Source organism: Lynx canadensis, chromosome F1 (genome assembly GCF_007474595.2).
Source record: "Lynx canadensis isolate LIC74 chromosome F1, mLynCan4.pri.v2, whole genome shotgun sequence".
NCBI lineage: Eukaryota > Metazoa > Chordata > Mammalia > Carnivora > Felidae > Lynx > Lynx canadensis.
This window is the reverse complement of record NC_044319.2, coordinates 22434425-22456138: the sequence shown is the minus strand read 5'-3', so window position 1 is coordinate 22456138 and position 21714 is coordinate 22434425. Positions and strand designations below refer to the sequence as shown.

Here is a 21714-nt window from a genome sequence, read left to right as displayed (position 1 = left end):
TTTTATGTCTATTGATTTCTCACTATTTCTATTGGTACTACCCTAATCCTAATTACTATATCTTTAGTCTAAGCAAATGCAAAAAAAGTTTCTAAGTGATTTTCCTGCATTTGCTCTTGCTTTTATTTGCCAGACTATTCTCCATTCTACAAACAAAATAATCTCAAAATACATCTCTGAACATTTCCCCTAATACCCTCTGCAGTCATCCCATACCCCCACCTCATTAAATTCTACCTAAGATTTTGAGTGACCTGAGACCTGTCTCTCTGTCAGCCCTGTGTAGAACCACTCTCTCCTTTGGGCTCTGTGCTCTGTCTTAGGGGCCTTGCATAGACTCTCTGCAAATCTTTATCCTCCACTCATCTCCCAGTGGCATTTTCGCACATGCTCTTTTCCTTGCACAGGAATTTCCTGTCCTTCATCCTGCCCTCACCTCCATGCTCCCTTAACCTAGTTTAAAATCTTGTATTCAGGATTCAAGTCTAATCTTGAACACCACTTCCTCAGAGATCCTCCCTGTCCTTAAGGTTTGGCCATATATTACTGCTTTTCTCCATCACAAAGTAGTGGGGATTTCACACTGAAGAATCATGTCTGATTTAGCTCATCATTACCTTAGAAAAATGTATGGCATTTTGAACATGCTCACTTTTTGATGAAAGAAAGGAAGAATGAATGAATATACCGTTGTGTACAAATCAACACAGTCCAAATTACAGTTTGGAGTTTTAATACTTTGGTTTCACTGTTGGGTGAATGATTTGATTTGCAACTGTGTATTGTATGAGCATAATTGGGGCATAGGGTGAAAAAGCCAAAGTTTGGCATTCCAAATATGTATTCAATCATGATTATTTTATTGTGCCTGTCTCTATAATTTTTAATCATATACTAAAATAAATCATATTTCATAAGTACCTAAATGGATTTATATATTTATCCCTTGGCTAGTTTTCTCTTTTACTAAATTTATTCTGATGGTCTTTCCCACTAAAAATCCCTCATTTCCTTTTTCTTACACTGTCATTCTTTTCCAGTCATTATCTTCATACTTACTTAGAATTTACTTTTCTGCTCTTCAATATAGCAAATTCTTTGCCACTTTGGATGTCCAGATCCTTTGAAAAAAATATTTACATAAAAATTTCTAGCCTGTACATGGACCATGGGAATTAGAAATTGTGTTCCCCTGTTTGTTAAAATTTTTATGTTGCCTTAGTCTACCATGAGCTACTAAGAGCAAGGGCCTTGTACCTCTCATTGAGCCTCTGATCCACCTGTGGGATGAACCAGTATCTGCATGAAAGTGGACTTAAATAGGGATTATATCAGGGTAGCCTCTTTTAAAAATATATATTTAGCAGTAAAACTATATCAAATATAATTTAAGCTTTGATGGGGCAAAAGATAACTTAAAAACCTAATTATCAGCTTGCATTACACAGAGATTCAGAAGGGCCAAGTAATGGAGATTTCTAGCTGATAGAACGTTAAGAAAGGATTTACTGTATTCATTTCTTTTTTCTCTGCAAAAATACAGCTGAGCTGTATTCTTGAATATCTGGCTAGAATGAAAATCCCTACATTCTCAATGAGACCTGGCACTGGCACTTCCTGATTTCCTGCCTCTCCCTTTCTTTTGTTCTGAGGAATCTTCAAGGAGTGTGCTTATCCTCTGTGCTCAATTTGTCTCCAGGGCAAAGGATCATAATTCCTGACTCATATTCCATTGATTCCCTTCCCAGAGCCCTCCTGCATCACCTTTTGGACTTGAGACTGTTACAGGCAGTCCGTGGGGTTATATTCTATCTTTCTTTTCTTTTCTCCTGGAATGAAAGCGGGTGTACATTTCTCTGGAGGTTTTCTCTGGACTGGCTACATCTTATGGGTTTTATTTTTGCATTGTCTTGGGATCCAAAAGGATGCTTAAGTAGAACAACCAGTTGGATAAGAAATCAAATGTTTACTTTTTCCCTTCATTCAACATAAATATGAAAAACCTTTCATATTTATGAAAATATTTCATAAATATGAAAAAGCTCTAGGCTACATCATCACTTAACACCTAATCTAAAGAATATATTCTTTCTCCTCAGTGTTTGCTTAAAGAATATTTTATTATTTCATAAATCAGCCTAGAAACTAAATTTCACATATTTCATAAAATTTTAGTATAAAATACTAAATTTTGTTTTGTATATAATTTCCAGACTCCTCTTCTGTTCCCCTTCTACCATTTTTGGTGACTCCTTGCAAATCACTGTTATCATGAGCAACAAGAATTGCTGTCCTATTAAAGCTTACTTAGATTTAAACAAATTAAAAAAATTTTTTTTAATGTTTGTTTATTTTTGAGAGAGAAAGAGACAATGCGCGAGCGGGGGAGGGGCAGAGAGAAAGGGAGACACAGAATCCGAAGCAGGCTCCAGACTCTGAACTGTCAGCACAGAGGCTAATGTGGGTCTCAAACCCATAAAACATGAGATCATGACCTGAGCCGAAGTCCAGATTCTCAACTGACTGAGCCTCCCAGGAGCCCCTAAACAAATTTTTTTAAGTTAATAATTTTCTTACATTTGTAATAGTTTTGAAAAGAAGAAAAGTAAATTTAGTTTGAAGTAAATTAAATAATTGTTCATTAAGATTACACTAAGCTTAGCTATTTTTTTACAGAGATATGGATAACTTGTAACATAGTTTAAAATTTTCCAAGAAAAACTTAGAAAAAAATCAGTCACCTTAAATCATTACATTTATAACATTAATTTTATTTTCCTTTATCATCTTTCATCTGGAATACATGGGAGCAACTTGGAAAGCATCTGAGCTTTCTCTCTGGGAAAAAGAACGGAAGACAAATGATAATAAATGGTATTCAAACCACAGAGCTTTGAGACCTAGTATCTCTGTAAATATGCAGTGCCAAGTCTTGTCTCAGGTCACAGTCTTTATAAGGAACTGGAAAGCTGGGGTGCCTACGTGGCTCAGTTGGTTAAACATCTGACTTTGGCTCAGGTCATGATCTCCTGGTCATAGGTTTGAGCCCCACCTCAGGTTCTCTGGTATCAGCATGGAGCCAGTTTCAGATCCTTTGTCTCTCTCTCTCTATCTATCCCTTGCTTGTGCTCTCTCTCTCTCTCTCAAAAAATAAGTAAACATTAAAAAAAAGAAACTAGAAAGCTTTTGATTTTTAGAAATCAAAAAATGGTGTTGGCAGTAATATGCTTTCAAGCCTTTTATTCAAATGTTCTAAAGAACAAAAAGCAATTAGTCAGACACTTGAAATGTAAAAAAAGAAGGAAGGTATTTTTACAATAATGGAATTACAATTTTTTCATATAGATAGTTGGTCCCTAAAACTGAAAATCCTCACACATAATTTAATTTTCCTTTGTGAAGTCTTTTAGCAAAATTGACCCCCCCCAAAAAGCAGGAATAAGAGTAAAAATATGTAGAACAGCATTGTCACATAGGAACAGGATGGAGTTATGAAGAAGATGAGGTTAAGGTCCAATTATTATAATTCTTTAACAGGAATAGAAGGGTAAATAGACAAAATGCAGCAGGCTAAGGTTAAGGCGACAAATGTTTTGCTATCATGTAAAAACAATTGATGTTAGAATTAACTGCCAAAGGAGAGTATGAAAAATCATCACTAGATAGGCCAAGACTATTAAAAAGAAGAAGACAAGATAGTGCTGAGTATAGAAGAGAAATTTATGATGACAATTTGGTATACACTTTATCTAATTTCTGGTATTGTATATATATATATTTTAATTTTTTTTTGAAAGAGAGAAAGAATGCAAATGGGGTGGGGTTGAGAGAGAGGGAGACTGAGAATCCCAAGCAGGCTCTGCGCTGTCAGTACAGAGCCCAACATGGGGCCTGAACTCATGAACTCTGAGAGCATGACCTGAGCCAAAATCAAGAGTCGTACACCTAACCTCCTAGGTGCCTCTAATTTCTGATATTCTAAATCATGCTACTATGTAAAAGTATGCTCTTTATTTCTCAATTTATAGGAAAGTTTTCTTAATGAATTTTAAAAATCAAACTAATATGTGACAAAGAAATTAAGAAAAACAAAAAAAGACATGACTAGATAAAAATAACAAGAAGGAATTTTATGTCAGTGTAGATATAGACTATGGGAGATGTGATTTCCATTTTTGGTATTGGACATGATTCAACTGAAGACAGCAGCTTTTATTTCTATTTAAGTATTCTTTTGTACAAATGCGTGTGTGTGTGTGTGTGTGTGTGTATTCACTTTTACAGGAAGAATGGCATGTGTTTAATTTAGGTAAGATGAGATGAGTCCAACACATGTAACTCATAATACATGTAAAAGCTTCAAGAATAATAGAACCAGTGTCTGGCCCAAAGTGAAGGCTTGATAAATGTTAGCTATTATTACTTCTATTGTGTTACTACCTCCAGTACCCTGAAGGTTTTTTTAAGGGAAATAATCACCAAACATTTATACCGTAAACGAGCAGCAATTGTGGAATATGTGCCTTGTGATTTTGCAAGTGTTTCTCTCAATTCAGACCCACACAAATATTAATATTGCCTTTTACAAAGGAGGATACTCAAGCTTTGAGATAGTAGGTAACAATCAGGTCACCAAACTGGCAAATAGCAAAGCTGGTCACATAACGGGAGGTATTTAATGCTTAAGACAGTATCCTTTATGACTCTGTTACTTTCCTTCTAAATACTGATTTAAGTAACCTTATTAGTCCAATCAAGTTAACATTTGTTTATAGCATTTGTTTTGCATTTTACTTCAAGATAGTGCTGAAGAGAATTAAAGACGATGGTAGGCCTAGGGCTGGTTTCGTCCTCAATGAAATGAATTCATTCCTTTAAGATTTTGACTTTCACTGCTACCTCTCATCAGTTTGCGTAGTTGGCTGACCCGAAATTACTGACCAGCAAATGACAAAGTTAATTATAAACAAAATTGCTCTTTTTGCTCAGTATGTGTTCTCACTACTTACTGTGGTAAACTTATTTAAGTATGCCCTCACAAACACGTTGGAGAGACACGAGGAAAAGATGCCTTTTAAGAGATTGATAGTGTCCATACTACCACACAACCTAGTTGTATTTGTAGGTGATGTTTTGATTATTTTCATTGTTAGAGTTGAAACTTCTTGGGGCTTGAATGAAACATCTACTACAACTTTCACGTGCTGCTAGAGTTCCCTGCTAGACCATATGAATTCTCTGAGGGACAAGTAATTCTTAATCCTCAGGGAAGGAAGAGAATGGAGGGTACTGAGTGGGAATGCTTGGCTCTTTTCTAACTATCCACCTTGGTACCCTATCCAGAAGCAAATAGCTAGATGATTTCTTAATGATCTTTTATGAGCACTTCAAAGGACAGAGAGTATAGAAGAGTATTCTGACTATTGGATTACTTTTTCAAAGCAGAATATAGACATAATGACGTAGGTATGGATTATGATTATAAAATTTTGATTTTCTTTTCAAAGGGTGCATGCATGGGAAGGTTCCAAAAGGTAAATACACGAGTCATTGCAGAGTAAATATTACAGTTACATGTCACAGAATGGCATCACTGACCCATGATGCCTGGATTCACCCCATACATGCTACTTATGTAACCAAAGGATTACCCTATTCCCCATAATAAGTACTGCATCTGATTTTGTCCATTTTTAGGTGATGGTAAGGATGGAGGTCAAAGTGTTTTCCTGGGGAGAATGTTTCTTGACCTAAAGCCAGATTTCCTAGAGAAAACTATCAACCTCACTTTGAGCAAAATGAATGTAGAGTTTTTTTCTCAATTCAGATCAAGAGCAGTTCTTAAGAAGCTGTCTTTATTCTTAGGCCTTGAAAAAATGTCAAGAAGAATTGTGGAATCTTGGTATGAGTACTCACTTTGACTATTATTTGTCCAATTACCCCATCAGATGTCTGAATCCCTTCCAGAAACCTATCAATACATTAGAAATGAACTAACACCAGTTAGAGATTTAATAGCACTGATCTTCATCACCAGATGATACCTGGGGTCCTCCTCTGGAGCTATGTCTGGGAAGCTCTTTCATGTTTGAGGCCAATATAAGATTTCTTTGGCGATGGTATCAGATTATTGAATTCAGGTGCAGTTACCAGCTAAGTCCCTCAGATTTTTTCATATAAACTTTAAACCAGGTCTCATACTTCTATATTCATGTTGATTTTTGAAAGTCCTCATTTATCTGGTCTGTTTATATATATGGAATCTCCTCCTGTGAGATGATCTAGATCTTAGTTCACCAGTTTTGTTTAATGACTGCTAGCTCTAAAATAGCCCATACAATTTGTCTGTCTCAAACTTCCCTATATATTATAATGTTCGTAAATTATAATGATTTTATTAGTAAAAAATGCATTGTGTTGATAATCTTTTTGCCAAGACCTAAAGTAACATAAGCAGTATAAATATATTTTTACGCATAAAATAAAACACACATTACACAATCACATTACAATCTCCATTAACTATCCAATAACCAAGATAATACCAAATGTGCTGGGAAGCATATAAGATCCATATGTGAGTGTTGGAGTAGAAAGGAAGACAGAGATTTTAGTGGGCAGGCTGAATCTGAAGAGTGCTAAGTAAAGACAGAGAAGGGTCATAACCCAGGGAAAACAGGTAGAAAGAAAGCCTGCCTAATCCTTGAATAGACAGATAATGACTGGCTGCAAGGGCCACCTTAGACCCAGAACCCTGCCCTCTTCTGGCTCATTCTCTCTGGGCAAACAAGGCCATATAGTAGGAGAGATCAGGAATCCCAACTAGGGATCAGGATAATGTCTTAATTTTGTGGGAAAAGAAAATAAAAAGGTATGGAATCCTTGATGGGCAAGGGAAGGAATTCTCTTTTTTTATTTAAAAAAATTTTTTAATGTTTATTTATTATTTTTGAGAGAGAGAGAGAGAGACAGGGTGCAAGCAGGGGAAGGGCAGAGAGAGAGAGGGAGACACAGAATCTGAAGCAGGCTCCAGGTTCTGAGCTGTGAGCACAGAGCCCGACGTGGAGCTGGAACTCATGAGCCATGAGGTCATGACCTGAGCTGAAGTCAGAGGCTCAACTGACTGAGCCACCCAGGTGCCCCGGGAAGGAATTCTCTTAAGTAGTATGAAGGTGTATCAATTTCTGATTTATTAATGAAGATATTGAATGCACGGTACATAGTGTATCCTTTATTTAAACTGAAGTGAACTGAATCTCCTCCTAGGGCAAACAGGAAGGTAGTTCCAACAAACTGAAAGATCAATTGCTGAAGAGTTACTACTGGCAGGTAATAACCTGAAAGGCAGGAAATGGTTGTAATTGTTAACTTTTAATGCATCTGAAAGAAAGGTCAACAGTTTTTTGATGCCTTGATTTGGATTCCACCTTCTCTAAACTCAGGGCAGCATGGTGGACTGCCTGGACTTTTATTTTGATTATAGAGATTTGAAGTTTGGGCTCTGAAATACTGCAATTATCTTTCAGTACATCCCCGCCATAGTTTCTACAAGTGATGAAGACCAAATGTCACTGATGCATTAGGGTTCTGTAGTCATTCTAATTTATTTTATACTTGCTTGAATGAAATTTTATGTTAGGTTCAATGCAATGTAATGGTTTCCACATGTGCCTTTTGTTTCTTGCTCATAGAATCACATAACTGTGTTTTAAGAAGAACTGAGGGTTGTAAACTCTCATTTAGCTTGAGACTGAGTTTCATTCCTGAATTTTATAGGTAAAGGGAAAATTACAGAAATAAGACATTTCAAACAGTGAGTATTCCGTGTGAAGGAAAAATACAGTCTGACTTTGAAACAAGGCTTAGTAGGTTGTAGTTGTGTTAGAATAAGGGCAAGTACTATAATGCCAATAATACTTATTTTGGACTTAGGCATGAGCCTACCAAAAAAGTTTTATTTTTTCATTGCTTAGAGTTAGACATACCTGGAAAACAACTGGTATAAGCACCATTTCAGTGAAACTGGATGAAGAAAATAGAATTGAATTGGGTTGACTAGAAGAGACATAATAAGGCATGGGTGAGGGCCTGCTCTGAGATTTCCAGTACTCTGATCACTTGTTTGACAAACACTTTCCCATTGGGGTTTGGACAGGGACCTCATTTTTCTCCAACTCTTCTCAGGGTTTAAAGGTTCAGTTTAGTTCATTGCCACTCCCACATTGTCTTATATTTAGAAAAGACAGCATGATAATCTCTATTTTATTACTCCCTTGACTGATAAGATTTCTGTTTATTCCTATTTTATCTTGCTTTCTAGGAATTTATTTTTTAACATAATTATCACTGTAACTCTGAGGTTACAGTTTTTTTCCTTAATTCCAGGAGCGACATTTACTATGAAGGGTCACATGCTTCTGTTTTTCCAGTACACATTTTTTTTCTATCTGAAGTGTCTTTGGCAACTTAGTAAGTTGTAGCTATCAGTAGAATTCTGAAGATAAAATGAATATCAAAATACTGAGTAAGAATATGCCCACTGATACAGATAAGTTCTATCTCAGAGTTCAAATAAAAACACAGTTAACAAAAGCAGTTTGCATTGTCATGTATGTGTGCAGGTTTATGTGGTTTTAGGGGATACATTTCCATTGCCATGTTTGTTTTCTTTTGTTAAATATTAAACCTGACACCATGCCATGATTGAGAGAGACAGAGAGACAGAGAGATACAGAGATATGAGAGCTTGAAGGAGTTAGTTTTGTATACCACTTAGAGTATGTATATATAAGCACTTGTACTTCAGGAGACCTAGCTCTGCAATTATATTACTTGAAATGAGATGGGCTAGGCTTGAGTAAAGCTCAGGTTGAACACAGAAAGCACGCCTAGATTGTGTCAAGATTGTTTTGCACAGTCTCATTCATTCATATACTCACTATTCATTCATTTATCCCTTCATTCATCCAACCACAATGGACCACTTACTAAGCTCTTCAAGGAATAAAGATATAGTGGGAGGAAACATAAAAATTACAATCCAACTCAGCAGATGCCACAATAGAAGAACGTACAATATTCTGTGGGCATCTGGAAGAATGAGAATCTTTTCCCCTTCGCTTTTATAGTTTTCTCTTACAGGCTACTTGCTTGCAGTCACAGAGGTTGATGAAAGTAATAAAATGCCTCACTGGAGTTTGCATGAAAGCTCAGGCCAGGCAGAATTGAATTCCAGTCTCTGTTCTTTCACTTAAAAGTCATGGGACCTTAGGAAGAGATTTTAAAGATTCAGTCCTCTGGCAATATATTGTGCTAAAAATGATACCTACGTCATCAATTGAGATAAAGAGTAAATACCATAGTGTATGTGACAGTACTCTCTTAGTGTTTGGCTTAGAGTAGATATCCATTGAGTCAATACAAGGTATCTTACTACCAGTAAAAGTGTCAGTTAAATTAATGAGGCTTTTCATAGATTCAAGTTCATCAATTCTAAATGTCTCCATTATAGATGTTTTATGGGATATTATCTTACTGTTTTTTCCCATTCAGTATTCATATCAAAACATAAAATGTTAAGACTTTTTAAAGGACTACTTTTTTAAAGTGTGGAACTAAAATGTAAAATGGTTTGTTTTTAGTGTTTCAGTAATAATCCCATTGCCCCTGATTCTAAAATCTGTACATGAGTTTGATATAGATCAACCTGAAGTATCTGATGTTGTGAGGTTTATTTATAAACATGGACATTTTGACAATGGTTCTCTTTAGTCCTGTTCTGCCAAAACTGAGTTTAAGAATCAGAAGATCAAATAATGATTTGAGAAACATTATTAGCAAACCTGTAGATAAGCTTCATATATATCAATGTGCAAAAACTTTGTTTATAAACTTTATGTATACTTAAACAAAGTCAATAATTTATAGATTTTTGGAGTAGATTGTCACTTGATTCCTGAGCCTTAGTAAATTAAAATTACTTAAATTTTGTTTTTAATAACTTCTGACAGAAAGCAAAGTTCGTGGAAGACTTTTAGTGCAAAGCAACAACCTTATAATGAATCCTGCATAACAAAACCAAGTATCATTCTAAAGCAGTGCTGTCCAACAAAAATAGGATGTGAGCCACATGTGTAATTTTAAAAACAGTTTAAATTAATTTTTATAATCTATTTATTTAACTCAGTATATCCAATTTTTTCATCGATATGAAAAATTAGTATTTTAAATTTAAATTTTAATTAATTAGAATAAAATATTTGATTCCTCAGCCTCACGAGCCATTATTTCAGATGCTCAATAGCTCCCAAGGCTTGTTAGTGGTCATTGTACTGGACAGCACATATCTAAAGTATTCCTTTACTGCATAATTTTAGTGATTATTTATGATTTAAAATGATTAGAAAATCAAACTCAGATCCCTATCAGATAGGGAGTTTTTAATATAAATTATATGAAATTTTCCTTTGGAAAAAAACACTTATTTTTCTTTTTAAAAACTTACATCCATAATGAGATAGATAAATAGTTTCACTGAGATATAAATTATCATTTAACAATTATTTTTAATTTTCAGTTATCCACTAATCTAGTAAAGACAGAAAGATAATAATTTTAAGATATTGTACTATTTTGGTAAGAGAAGAGTTTTATTCTTGAGAACAATTTCTAATCGGTATGGAATCAATATGATTATAATATAATCTATGTCTGCAAACGTGAAATTCAGGGCAGCATAATTATTTTTATTGTAAAGAATACACTGATTTCCACAGCAGGAAAACCACTAAGCTACACAGATCACTCCTAAGGGATATTAAGTACATCTAGTATGGGTTTCTGATATACGTAGGTCAAAATGTTTCTGCTAGACTTGACATTCCTCAAATTTCTGGCTGCTTGGAGACTTTATATTAGTTTGTCCATAAAAGTCAAAGTCTTTGTTTTGAGAGTGTGATATAAAAGAGTCAAGAAATAAAAGGAATGCCTTTCATTTGCAATTATATTTGTGAAATTCTCTGTGGAGTTATAGTTGTGTGAACTCATCACACTCTTTCCTTTGGGTATTAACCAATATTAAACTTACTATATATGAAGTTCAGTGTTTCACAGAGGGGCTTTTTTTTTTTCAGGAGAATAAGGTGTTCCAATAACAGAAAATGTTGTTGACCATATAGGTTTTATTAAGATGTGGTTTTAAACTCCTCTATTCAAATTTATAGGGTAAAAAACAATAATTAAAGGCTTAGAGGTTCCACCTCAACACATGTGTTTTTTTAGGGCTACATTCAAGTTTTAGTATGAATCTCATACTAGAGAGATCTCAATGAGATGAATTCATTTAGAGTAACTTCCAAGGATTCTAATGATCTCTAGAGTCTACTCCTGGGTAATGTTGTAGGATGAACTAAGGCATCCCTGGGTCCTCTTAGAGTAAATTTGAATACAAGTCAAGTGGCTCAAAGATTGTCCTTTACTGACTGGACAAGATTTATCATTTCTGTCATTCCTAGTATGCATCCCTGGAGATTTCTTAGCTGTTCTGACTTTTGGTTCATAGAGGATTTCTTCTAATCCCTTGATATTAGGTGATATTAATTAGCAAGAGATAATCTTTCCTTAGAATTATACTACCACGGAGCTAGTGTATTGTGTACTTGGCCATTCAACAAATGCTTGTGGAATGGGTAATTTTTATATTGTGATTCACACTCAGGTGCATGATGTCAAGCACAGTTGAGGAATGTTTTTGTTTAAGTTTTGAAAATTCAATATGAATCTAGTTTTTTGAGCAGTCCATCCAGCAGTTATGGATTTGCAAAGTTGGCTTCGAGTAAAAATTATTCCTATGCAATATATTAAAGTTATTAATGTCCCCAGAAGCTATTCCACACTTTCCTAGCAACAAATGCTCATTTAAGGACATTTATTGCAGATGATAATCCTCCCGCCTCTTATGCAGAGGAAAATATGCTATATCATTGAAATGTAAAGCATATCAAAGTACATCTGGAGAGTGAAGAAGTGTATTTGAGGAGTGTTAATAGTGGAGATGGAACAACAGAAAGATGAATGAAAGCACTGACGGCATTACAGTGTGAAGCGAGAGGCATATTTAAAGAAGAGGAAGTAGTCCTAGCTTAAAGGAAGCGATTTATGAAGAGGGGCAGGAGGAGAGATAGGAAACCAGAAAGAGAATTTGATCCAACACAAGTAGTGAAGGATTTTTTTTTTTAACGTTCATTTATTTTTGAGAGACAGAGAGAGAGAGCACTAGTGGCGGGGAGCAGAGAGCGAGGGAGACACAGAATCCGAAGCAGGCTCCAGGCTCTGAGTTGTCAGCACAGAGCCTGACATGAAGCTGCAACCCACGAACTGTGAGATCATGACCTGAGCTGAAGTCAGACACTCAACCGAGTGAGCCATCCAGGCACCCCAAGTAGTGAAGGATTTTAAGTTGGAACATGATAAAGATAGCTCTTTACTGCAGGCAAAATAAAGTTTGGTGGCAGGCAGAGCAGAAGATTAGATTGGAGGCTATACGAGTAACAAAATCAATGATAAGAAGAGTGAATTGTAGGAAGTAAAGAGGAAGGGAGGGGACGAATTCATGATGGAAGTAGAAGGAAAATGGTTTGACTACTGATTAAGTGAAGGAAGAGGGAGGAGTCCAGATGACTCAGGTTTGAACCTGAATATGGAGGCAGGTGGTTTGATTAACAAAAATAGGGAAGACATAATTAGGGAAAATACAATGAGTTCTACTTTAGACACACGGAAATGTGAAGACCCATAGAACATCTAGGAGTAGATGTTTAATAAGTGGTTGAAGATGTAAAGTTGGAATCTGGGAGATAAGTACAGTCTGAAGATACAAGTGTACAAGTTTTTAAGAACAGTATTATCTGCTAAACTAAATGCCATGAAAATGCACATAAGTGATAATGCACAGCTGATAAGTCCTGCAAAAATAGAAAGGACTATTAACTGAGTAAAATTTCTGGGAGTCTATAGCCGACTTCTTCTCCTAAGTTAAGATCAGGTTATCACAGCTTTCAACCCCCTACCATTATGACATATTTGATGAGTGTTTTAATTTTAGAATCATTTTATAATAGTTGGGGCTCTGTTCCAACTCATTTAATATAATGGTACTCACAGTCTGTAAGTTTTGAGTGGGATTCTAAGCAAGAAAAGATTCTCTGGTTTGTCCAAGCTGCAGTGTAAATAGTTCGAAGCCTGGCTCTTTTGACCCTGATTAGAACTATGGTTCTCAGGATATTGTATCACAGTCTAAGACTGTTTGGAGCCTGGGAAAAGCCCCAATAAGAGAATCAAGTAGAATCTCCAGAGTTTAAAGAAAAAACCATATCACTTTCATTAAGTAATTAATTTCTTTTTAAGAAAGAACTCTTACTGTATTCTGGTGGACTGTAGAACCATAAGGCACCCCCCTATAACCCTAAATTGTCTTGTTTTTTATTTATCCTTTCTAGACTACGAGTTCCTTAAGGACAAGATACTTTACCTCATTATTCATCTTTCTATGTTTAAATCCTAGTGGGGTGTTAAGCAGTTTATTGGTTGCTCAAAACATATTGGTTGAAAGTCCATTCCCTTGGCCCTGTAGTTATTGACATCTATGCTAAGGAAGTAATCAGACATTTTATATATATACATAAAATAAAATAGATTTGTATTTCTAAATTTATAGTATAGGAAAATTTGGAAGAGCATTAATTTTCAACAGTAGAGAAATTATGGGATGTAGACATAATGGAATATTATGCAATCATTTAAGCCTGTGATAGTTTTTAAACTTTTTTTAATGTTTATTTTGGGAGAGAGAGACAGATCGTGGGCGGGTGAGGGGCAGAACGAGCGGGAGACACAGAATCTGAAGCAAACTCCAGGCTCCGAGCTCTCAGCACAGAGCCTGATGCAGGGCTCGATCTCACAAACTGCGAGATCATGAGCTGAGCCAAAGTTAGATGCTTAACCAACTGAGCCACCCAGGTGCCCCCAAAACCTGTGATTTTGAAGAACATTGATAACATGGAACATAAGGATAATAATCATAAATGTAAAATATATAAAACTGTAAATACAGCATACTTAGTTTTATCTATAAACCCCTATAATTTTGAATGAAATAAATGTGACAAGAATTCTTCTTAGGATGAGGACTATTTTTGTTTAGGAAAATATATGGAGCCTATGCAAGTAGAAAATAAAACAGAGATCATGTGTTCGTAGGAAAAATGAAGCAGAGTGAAAAGGGTGACAAAGGGTGTATTTAATATAAGGTGGACATGGATGGTTACTCTGAAAGGTAACATTTGAGCAAAAACTCAAATGGGAGTTCTATATATGGTGTATATATATATGGTATATGGTTATATATATGGTATATGGGAGATATACCAGTGTGTTTGTTTGCTGGTGGGAATGATCCAGTAAAGGAGGAATTTTTGGCAGTGGAGTAGAGAGAAGGGACAGCCAGAGAGGGGGCACACAGGAGCTATGTCTTTGATTAGGCACACGTGAGTAGTTAGCCTTAGCTATGTCTAGATGATTCCTTCACCGTGAAGGCAAGGCGGGTGGCTGCTATTACAGGTAGGTTCATAGACACCATGGTGGGAGTTCATGAAAGTTCTCTTCTGATTGCTAATCTTTTCCCAGTACAGTAGAAACAAGGTCATCAAATGAGGGATAAGAAAAGAGGCATGTCGTGAAATAGTCATGTAAGGGAATGAGAAAGTGAGTCAACATTTAATTAGATAAAAAGTATATGACAATTTCTATTATTTTGTGTATTTTGGGTGAGTTTTTAATTTATCCATAAATACAGGTTTTTTTTCTATCTCTACATAACTCTGTATCTTTTCCATCTCCTGGCAACTAAAGTAATTAATACAGTGGCAAACTGATAGAAAATAAGTGTGAAGAGAACTTGTTCAGTTCTGGAGCTTCTAGAGCAACTTATCGTAACTAGAATATTTTCTTTTTTTGTTGTTAAATAATTGCACTTTTTTCTCTGCTCCTCAACAGGGTGGTGGTGATTGTCCAGAAATGAGTATTGGAGCTATAAAAATTGCCTTGGAAATTTCTCTTCCGGGGTCTTTCATCTATGTTTTCACTGATGCACGGTCCAAGGATTATCGGCTCACTCATGAGGTGCTACAGCTTATCCAACAGAAACAGTCACAAGTGAGTAGGAATCAGCCCCCCAAATTTTCAATCTGAATACAGCTGGAAGGAATTCAGGCATACCTTGGAGATATTGTGGGTTCAGTTCTGACTACCACAATAAAGCAGATATCACAATAAAGTCAAATGAATTTTTTAGCTTCCCAGTGTACATAAAAGTTTTGTTTACATTGTAGTCTACTCTCTTAAGTGTGAAATATTATCATGTCTAGAAAAACAATATATATACTTTAATTTAAAAATGCTTCATTACCAGACAGTGCTAACCATCATCTGAGCAAGTCATACTCACTGATCACAAATCACCATAGCAAACATACTAATAATGAAAAAGTTTGAAATACTGTGAGAATTACCAGAATGTGACACAGAGACATGAAGCAAGCAAATGCCATTGGAAAAGTCGTGCTGATAGATTTGCTCAATGCGGGGTTGCCACAAACCTCCAATTTGTAAAAAACAAATAAACAAACAAAAAAAACCACAGTATCTGTGAAGTACAATAAAGCAAAGTGCAATAAAACAAGGTATATACCTGTATGGCACATGAGAGGTTGCCTCTCCTCTTTGTCTATACTTTGTGTGGCAAAAATCAATAATTACAACTATTGATCTGTATATATGTTCTCTAATATACATGTGCCATTTAATTTAAACATAAGTGGATATGTAGTATTTGTGCATATTAATACCTTATTTTTTAATATAGAGAGGAAATGATGGGGGATTAATGAAAGTTCTTTCTTTTTTTTTTTTAATGTTTTTATTTACTTTTGAAAGACAGAGAGAGAGAGAGAGCCAGTAGGGGAGGGGCAGAGAGAGAGGGAGACACAGAATCCCAAGCAGGCTCCAGGCTCTGAGCCATCAGCACAGAGCCTGACGTAGGGCTCGAACCCACAGACTGTGAGATCATGACCTGAGCGGAAGTTGGACACTCAACCAATTGAGCCACCCAGGCATCCCGAAAGTTCTTCTTTCTATTTTATCCCTAGAATTGACAAGAGCATAGACCTACAAAGAAGGCCTGTGTCTCAAATATCACCTCCTATGTGGAATCTTGTCTGAGTCAGACTTACTCATTGTATCAGTTAGCTATTCCTGTGTAACAAACTGTTCTACTCTCAGTGGCTTAAAACATATTTGCAGGGCTCCATTGGTCTAGGCAAGGCTTGCTCACTTGTGTGTCTGGGGATAGTTTGGGTTTAACTTATCTAGGCTGATCTTTGGGGTGACTTGGCTCTGTCTCACGGGTTTCTCACTTTTTTTTTTTTTTTTGAGACCAGTAGGCTTGTTTAGGCATGTTCTTTTCATGGCCAGGGCAGAAGCACCAGAGACCAAGGGGAAATATACAAGGCCTCTTGCATGTAGGCTCAGAACTGATAGAATGTCCCTTTTGCCTTGGGCTGCTGCCCAAAGCAAATCACATGTCCACGCTTTGATTTGGAGATGACAAATTAAGCTCCACCTCTTAAGTAAGAGGGACTTCAAACACTTTTTCAAAATGCATATAGAGTGGAATATATATATTATATATTATATATTAATTATACACGTATGGTATTATAGACATATGTATGTATATGTATATGTATATTATATATGTAAGATGTATATATAATATATATGTATTCCAGTTTAATAGTAATATGTTAACACATAATAGGTAGTCAATAAATACATGTTGATTTATGAAAACCCTTTAAACTGTCTTCTTTTTTTAAAAAAATTATAGGTTGTATTTGTGCTCACTGGAGACTGTGATGACAGGGACCATATTGGATATAAAGTCTATGAAGAAATTGCCTCTACAAGTTCTGGTCAAGTGTTCCATCTGGACAAAAAACAAGTTAATGAGGTCAGTTTAATCAAGTGGGTCTGCTTTATTATTAACTACATTACCATAATTAGTTAGGCTGACCTAATTGTGACAGATATGATTTCAAAAACAGTTTGCAAAGAGATTTTTGTTCCCTGCCCTAGTCCACAGGTCAATAAAAGTATTAAACCAATGTGGAGAAGCATAGATTTGTATAGTATTAGTTTATACATTGTATTCTATACTGATGTATTATTTAGATTTAAGCATAAATGTATTTAAAATTTATTCAACAGGAATTGAAAAGTTTTGTAGATCTTGTTTAGTAAAGTCAATTTGTATTTCTGATGCACAGCTTTTGAATAATTGGTAAAATAAGGTGTGATGGTTTACTGAAGTCGAATATGAAAAAGTTATTGAGCAAAATTCAAATTATGTTAATCTCTAAGATTAAAAGTAAAAAAAACTATAAGTAAGTAACTTATGTAGTTAACTAAAATTTTTTATGGTAATAAAATCTATAACTTACATACTAAGAAAATCTTGGTATTTTCTAAAAAAGCGCTTGAGATACGTCTGTCACAATTCTTTCTCCTTTCTGTTACCTTGTTGTGGCCTCACTATGGTAAGAATTAATTAATTAATTTATTTATTTATCTATCTATCTTCCATTTAAGTTTCTAGGAGCATGCCAGTGCTAAGATAAAGTTTTATGTAGGCACAATTCACATCTGATTGATGTGGTTACTGTTATCCAAACAAGTTCTATTAATTTCATAACAGATTCCTTTGAGTCTTGAATGAAATGGTTCAGTAATTCTTCTTATACCTAAAGAATTCTTATTACATCATGGTGGAAATAATAGGACATTGCAAATTTCTAGAATAATATCTAGCAAAAATATTTTTATCAGCATATGATATACAAACTTGGAAGGTTATTTTAGTAAAAAGTCTTTTGTTGGAAGAAACAGCCTTAAGAAGGTTATGGCTTGAGTCCATATTGTGTCCATGATGGAGATTCTGAAATGCCTGGGCAGGGTCTGACAACTACAGGGGAATCCTTTAGCAGTTATTTGTATGAACATTTGCATGAGAATTTGGGAACCTAGGAAGAAAAGAATTGGGGAAGAGTACAAGACTTTCACAGGACCTGGGTTTCTTTAATTTTTTTTTAATGTTTATTTATTTTTGAGAAAGAGACACACACAGAGTGTGAGTGGGGAAGGGTCAGAGAGAGAGGGACACACAGAATCCGAAGCAGGCTCCAGGCTCCGAGCAGTCAGCACAGAGCCCACCTGACCCAGGGCTCCAACTCACAAACTGTGAGATCCTGACCTGAACCGAAGTCGGCCACTTAACCAACTGAGCCACCCACGCGCCCCCAGGACCTGGATTTCTTGTCCCATCCCATCGGCTATGTTTGACCTTAATGAAGGAAAGCCCTCTTGTAGTTGTTTTTAATCTGGAATTGTATAACATTCTGGGGTACAGTCAATATCATCAGCACAAAGTAGAGGGTATAAGTAAGGAGAGTACTGCTTTCTCTTGCATCAGTGAGGACACCACCTGCTTTGGGTGTTGTGAAGTTCCAGATTAAAAGGGACAGTGTCTTCTGCAGAAAAATGGGGCAGAAGATGCCATTCCCAGTGGACATGGTGGTTCTGGAAGAAAGTACTAGAGAAGAGAATAGGCGAGAAGAGACATGGCTGGCACCTCGGGCATTTGAAAGAACAGTTGTTCAACCCTGTTAGTAGTCAGGCACAACTTGGAGCTTCCCAAAACAAATTGGATGAACTTTTAGGGAGAACCATAGGACTTTATTAGGAGTTGGGTCCCAGAGCTAGAAAATAGCATGGTGATTCTCATAAATGTAACTCCCATTTATATCCACATACCCAGGGAAAATGGACTAACACAAAATTGAAAATATTATTGTTGTCTTAAATGGAAAAAATAAGCCCTACAAAGATACACACTTTAGTTACTAAATAAATGGTGTGATGCATAATTTTTGTAGTCCTAATAATTTTTAACAATTATGACAATTACCAAGTAATTTACAAGAATAACAATTTATAAAAACTTGATATAAATTGCCAAAAATTATAGATACAGATATATAACAGAAATTTAACCCGCTGATATTTTGACCTTGAAATTTAGCTTAGGCAGAATAGGACTAAAGAGAAGCATTGCTAAAATTGTCCATTTTTATAAATTGAAGTTTGAAGCAAACAGGGTGAGCCTTAATTTAGCTGTCCATCATGGGAATCCCAACCCCCTCACCATCTGGTTCAAGAAAGATCATCTCATCTACTTTGGGCCACTTGAGACTCAAGAGGAATTTAACTGGAGTCATCTTGAAAAAATTCTCTTCTAGGTATTATCCTGTATGGATGTGAATCCCAGACCTGATGCAGGCATCTTCATATAATTCTGAGAATTAAACAAATGTAAGGGAGAGTAAAAAGCTAAGAAAATCCAAAGCCTGTGGGTTAAGTCAACACTCAATCCCATCATACTGCTAAGCCTCCAGAGTTAAGGAAATGACCCTTTTGCTTAAGCCAATTGGAAGCAAGTATTCAGTTACCTAAAGATAAATGTATCCCAAATGAAAAGAATTCTCTATTCCTTCATGACATGGTCTCTTTAAACTCCACTAAACAGGGAGAATTTGTAAATTTGTAATTTGTAAAACAGGGAGAATAGACTTCTCCATTTTCGGAAGTTATTATAAGATTAAATAAGATAATGCGTGTAAAATGTTTCAAACAAGTTCTGGTACAGGGTAAGTGCCCAATAAATGTTAACTAGTATTTTTATAATCCTCACAATGTTATTTTGCTTTCAAAGTGGAGAAATTGTGCCCCTATGTTTTTTAGAAACCAGATGGCTAGCTGTTGCTAGGAAATACATTTACTCAAATGGGAAAAGGCTGGAGAGATGTTTTTTTTTTTTTTTTTTTTTTTTTTTTTTTTTTTTTTATTTCCTGTGTGAGGAAAGATACTGTGAAGGGGTTACTGGAAACTGTATACACCAATGCTTTCCTTAAAGAAAGCCACCAAGGTAGAAGATTTTGTTAACAAAAAGCAGAGTGACAGAGTTAAAATTGGATTTGCAGAATTTTTAGCATGTAATTTAGCCATTTTTCTTTTCTCATTGCTCCAAATTCTCCTATTGTATAAACATAAACAACTCTGGGAAAAATTGATGATATAGTGATAGCTGCACATTTAACATACGTGAGAACTGCAGGAGGGCCACACGTGTGCTTGGTCCTTACATTTTACTCAAAAGCGATTTTCATCTCTTATTTCTAATGAAAATTGTGAAATATTATGCTTTATCCCCTCTAGTTCATCAATTTCCTAACCTAGTGGGATATTTTTTGTATCAACTTTCTCTTGAGATAACTTGAAGTTTCCTCTTTCTTCCTCTTTTTTTAAAATAATAATTAAGTAGAGTATCTTTCATCTTTATTTAACATAAAAGAAACCAAAGTGAAGAAATTATTTGCCAAGCATCAGTCTATAAATCATTGTACGGTATTACATTTTGGAAACACAAGTTAAGACACATCTCAAGGATGTACTTAATTCACCTTTGAAGTTGAAAAAGGAACTAAACAGTGTTACTCGTCCATTTCTTTGTAAACTGGGTTATTATCAATGGATATAATTAATGCTTCCTTAGGTATAAGAAACGTCCAAGTTTGAAATCTCAAAGTTACCCACAGATGTTATATGCTTGCATCAAAGAAGCTAATGCGAAAGATCCATTGTTAATTGGATGATTTACTTGTTCTGAATTTCCCCATTCTTTTTCCCTACCTCTCCCAGTTCACGTCTCCAAACACTCTCCTCCTGTCTCTCCCTATCCTCCTACAAAAAACCTTCCACCTGGACATCCTGGCCCTATGGATTGGTGTAACTCCCTACTTGAAAGTAATGCTGGCTGTATTATATCAGAGGGAGTTTTATTAAATAAAGGAATCATTGTCAACTAATTTATATTTTTTGAAGGACATAAATGATGATATTTGGAAGTCTCTCAGTAAATCTTAACGACTATCTTATCATGTAACATGCAGGTCTTTGGTATAAGATGTATTAATTCCAGCGGTCCTTCCAGCACTTAGTGCTTTCTTTGGGAGAGACTCCTGTGCCGCTCTGTTTAGAACGGGCAGACTCTTTTCCTCATTCTCTATTAGACATGAAAGGCTCCCATGATTCTTTCCTTTTCTCAGGCTAAGAAAATAATAATAGTATCAATTTAGATGATCGAGAGCTTGATATGGCCATTCAATAAGAGTTTAATTTTATTTCATTTAATCTTTACCATATAAGCAAGACAGCATGATCATAAACCTCAATGCATAAATGAGGGAACTGAAGCATAGGGAAGCAGAGCATCTTGCTCAAGGTTAAATTGAACTTAGGGGACATACTTAGTCTTTCTCCTCAGATGATACCCTTGACCACCATAAGTCCCTGCCTGTGATTTCCACTTTTTTTTTTTTAATCGGAGGATGCATTTCTTTATGTAAAAGTAGCACACAATGTTATATTAGTTTCAGGTGTATAATATAGTGGTTGGAAAATTCTATGCATTATTCATGACTCACCACGGTAAGTGTGGTCATCTATAACCATACAGCATTATTACCATATTATTGGCTATATTCC

At 35.6% G+C, this 21714-nt stretch overlaps 1 protein-coding gene across 1 annotated transcript in view; it reads left to right on the top strand.

The window, feature by feature from the left end:
• The window catches only part of HMCN1 (hemicentin 1), a 463190-nt gene that overhangs the window by 103149 nt on the left and 338327 nt on the right, over nucleotides 1-21714 (top strand). The window contains exons 3-4 of the mRNA XM_030302673.1: nucleotides 15052-15210; nucleotides 16943-17065. Of these exons, the coding sequence (XP_030158533.1) occupies nucleotides 15052-15210; nucleotides 16943-17065 (282 nt within the window). The remainder of the gene's footprint in view (nucleotides 1-15051; nucleotides 15211-16942; nucleotides 17066-21714) is intronic.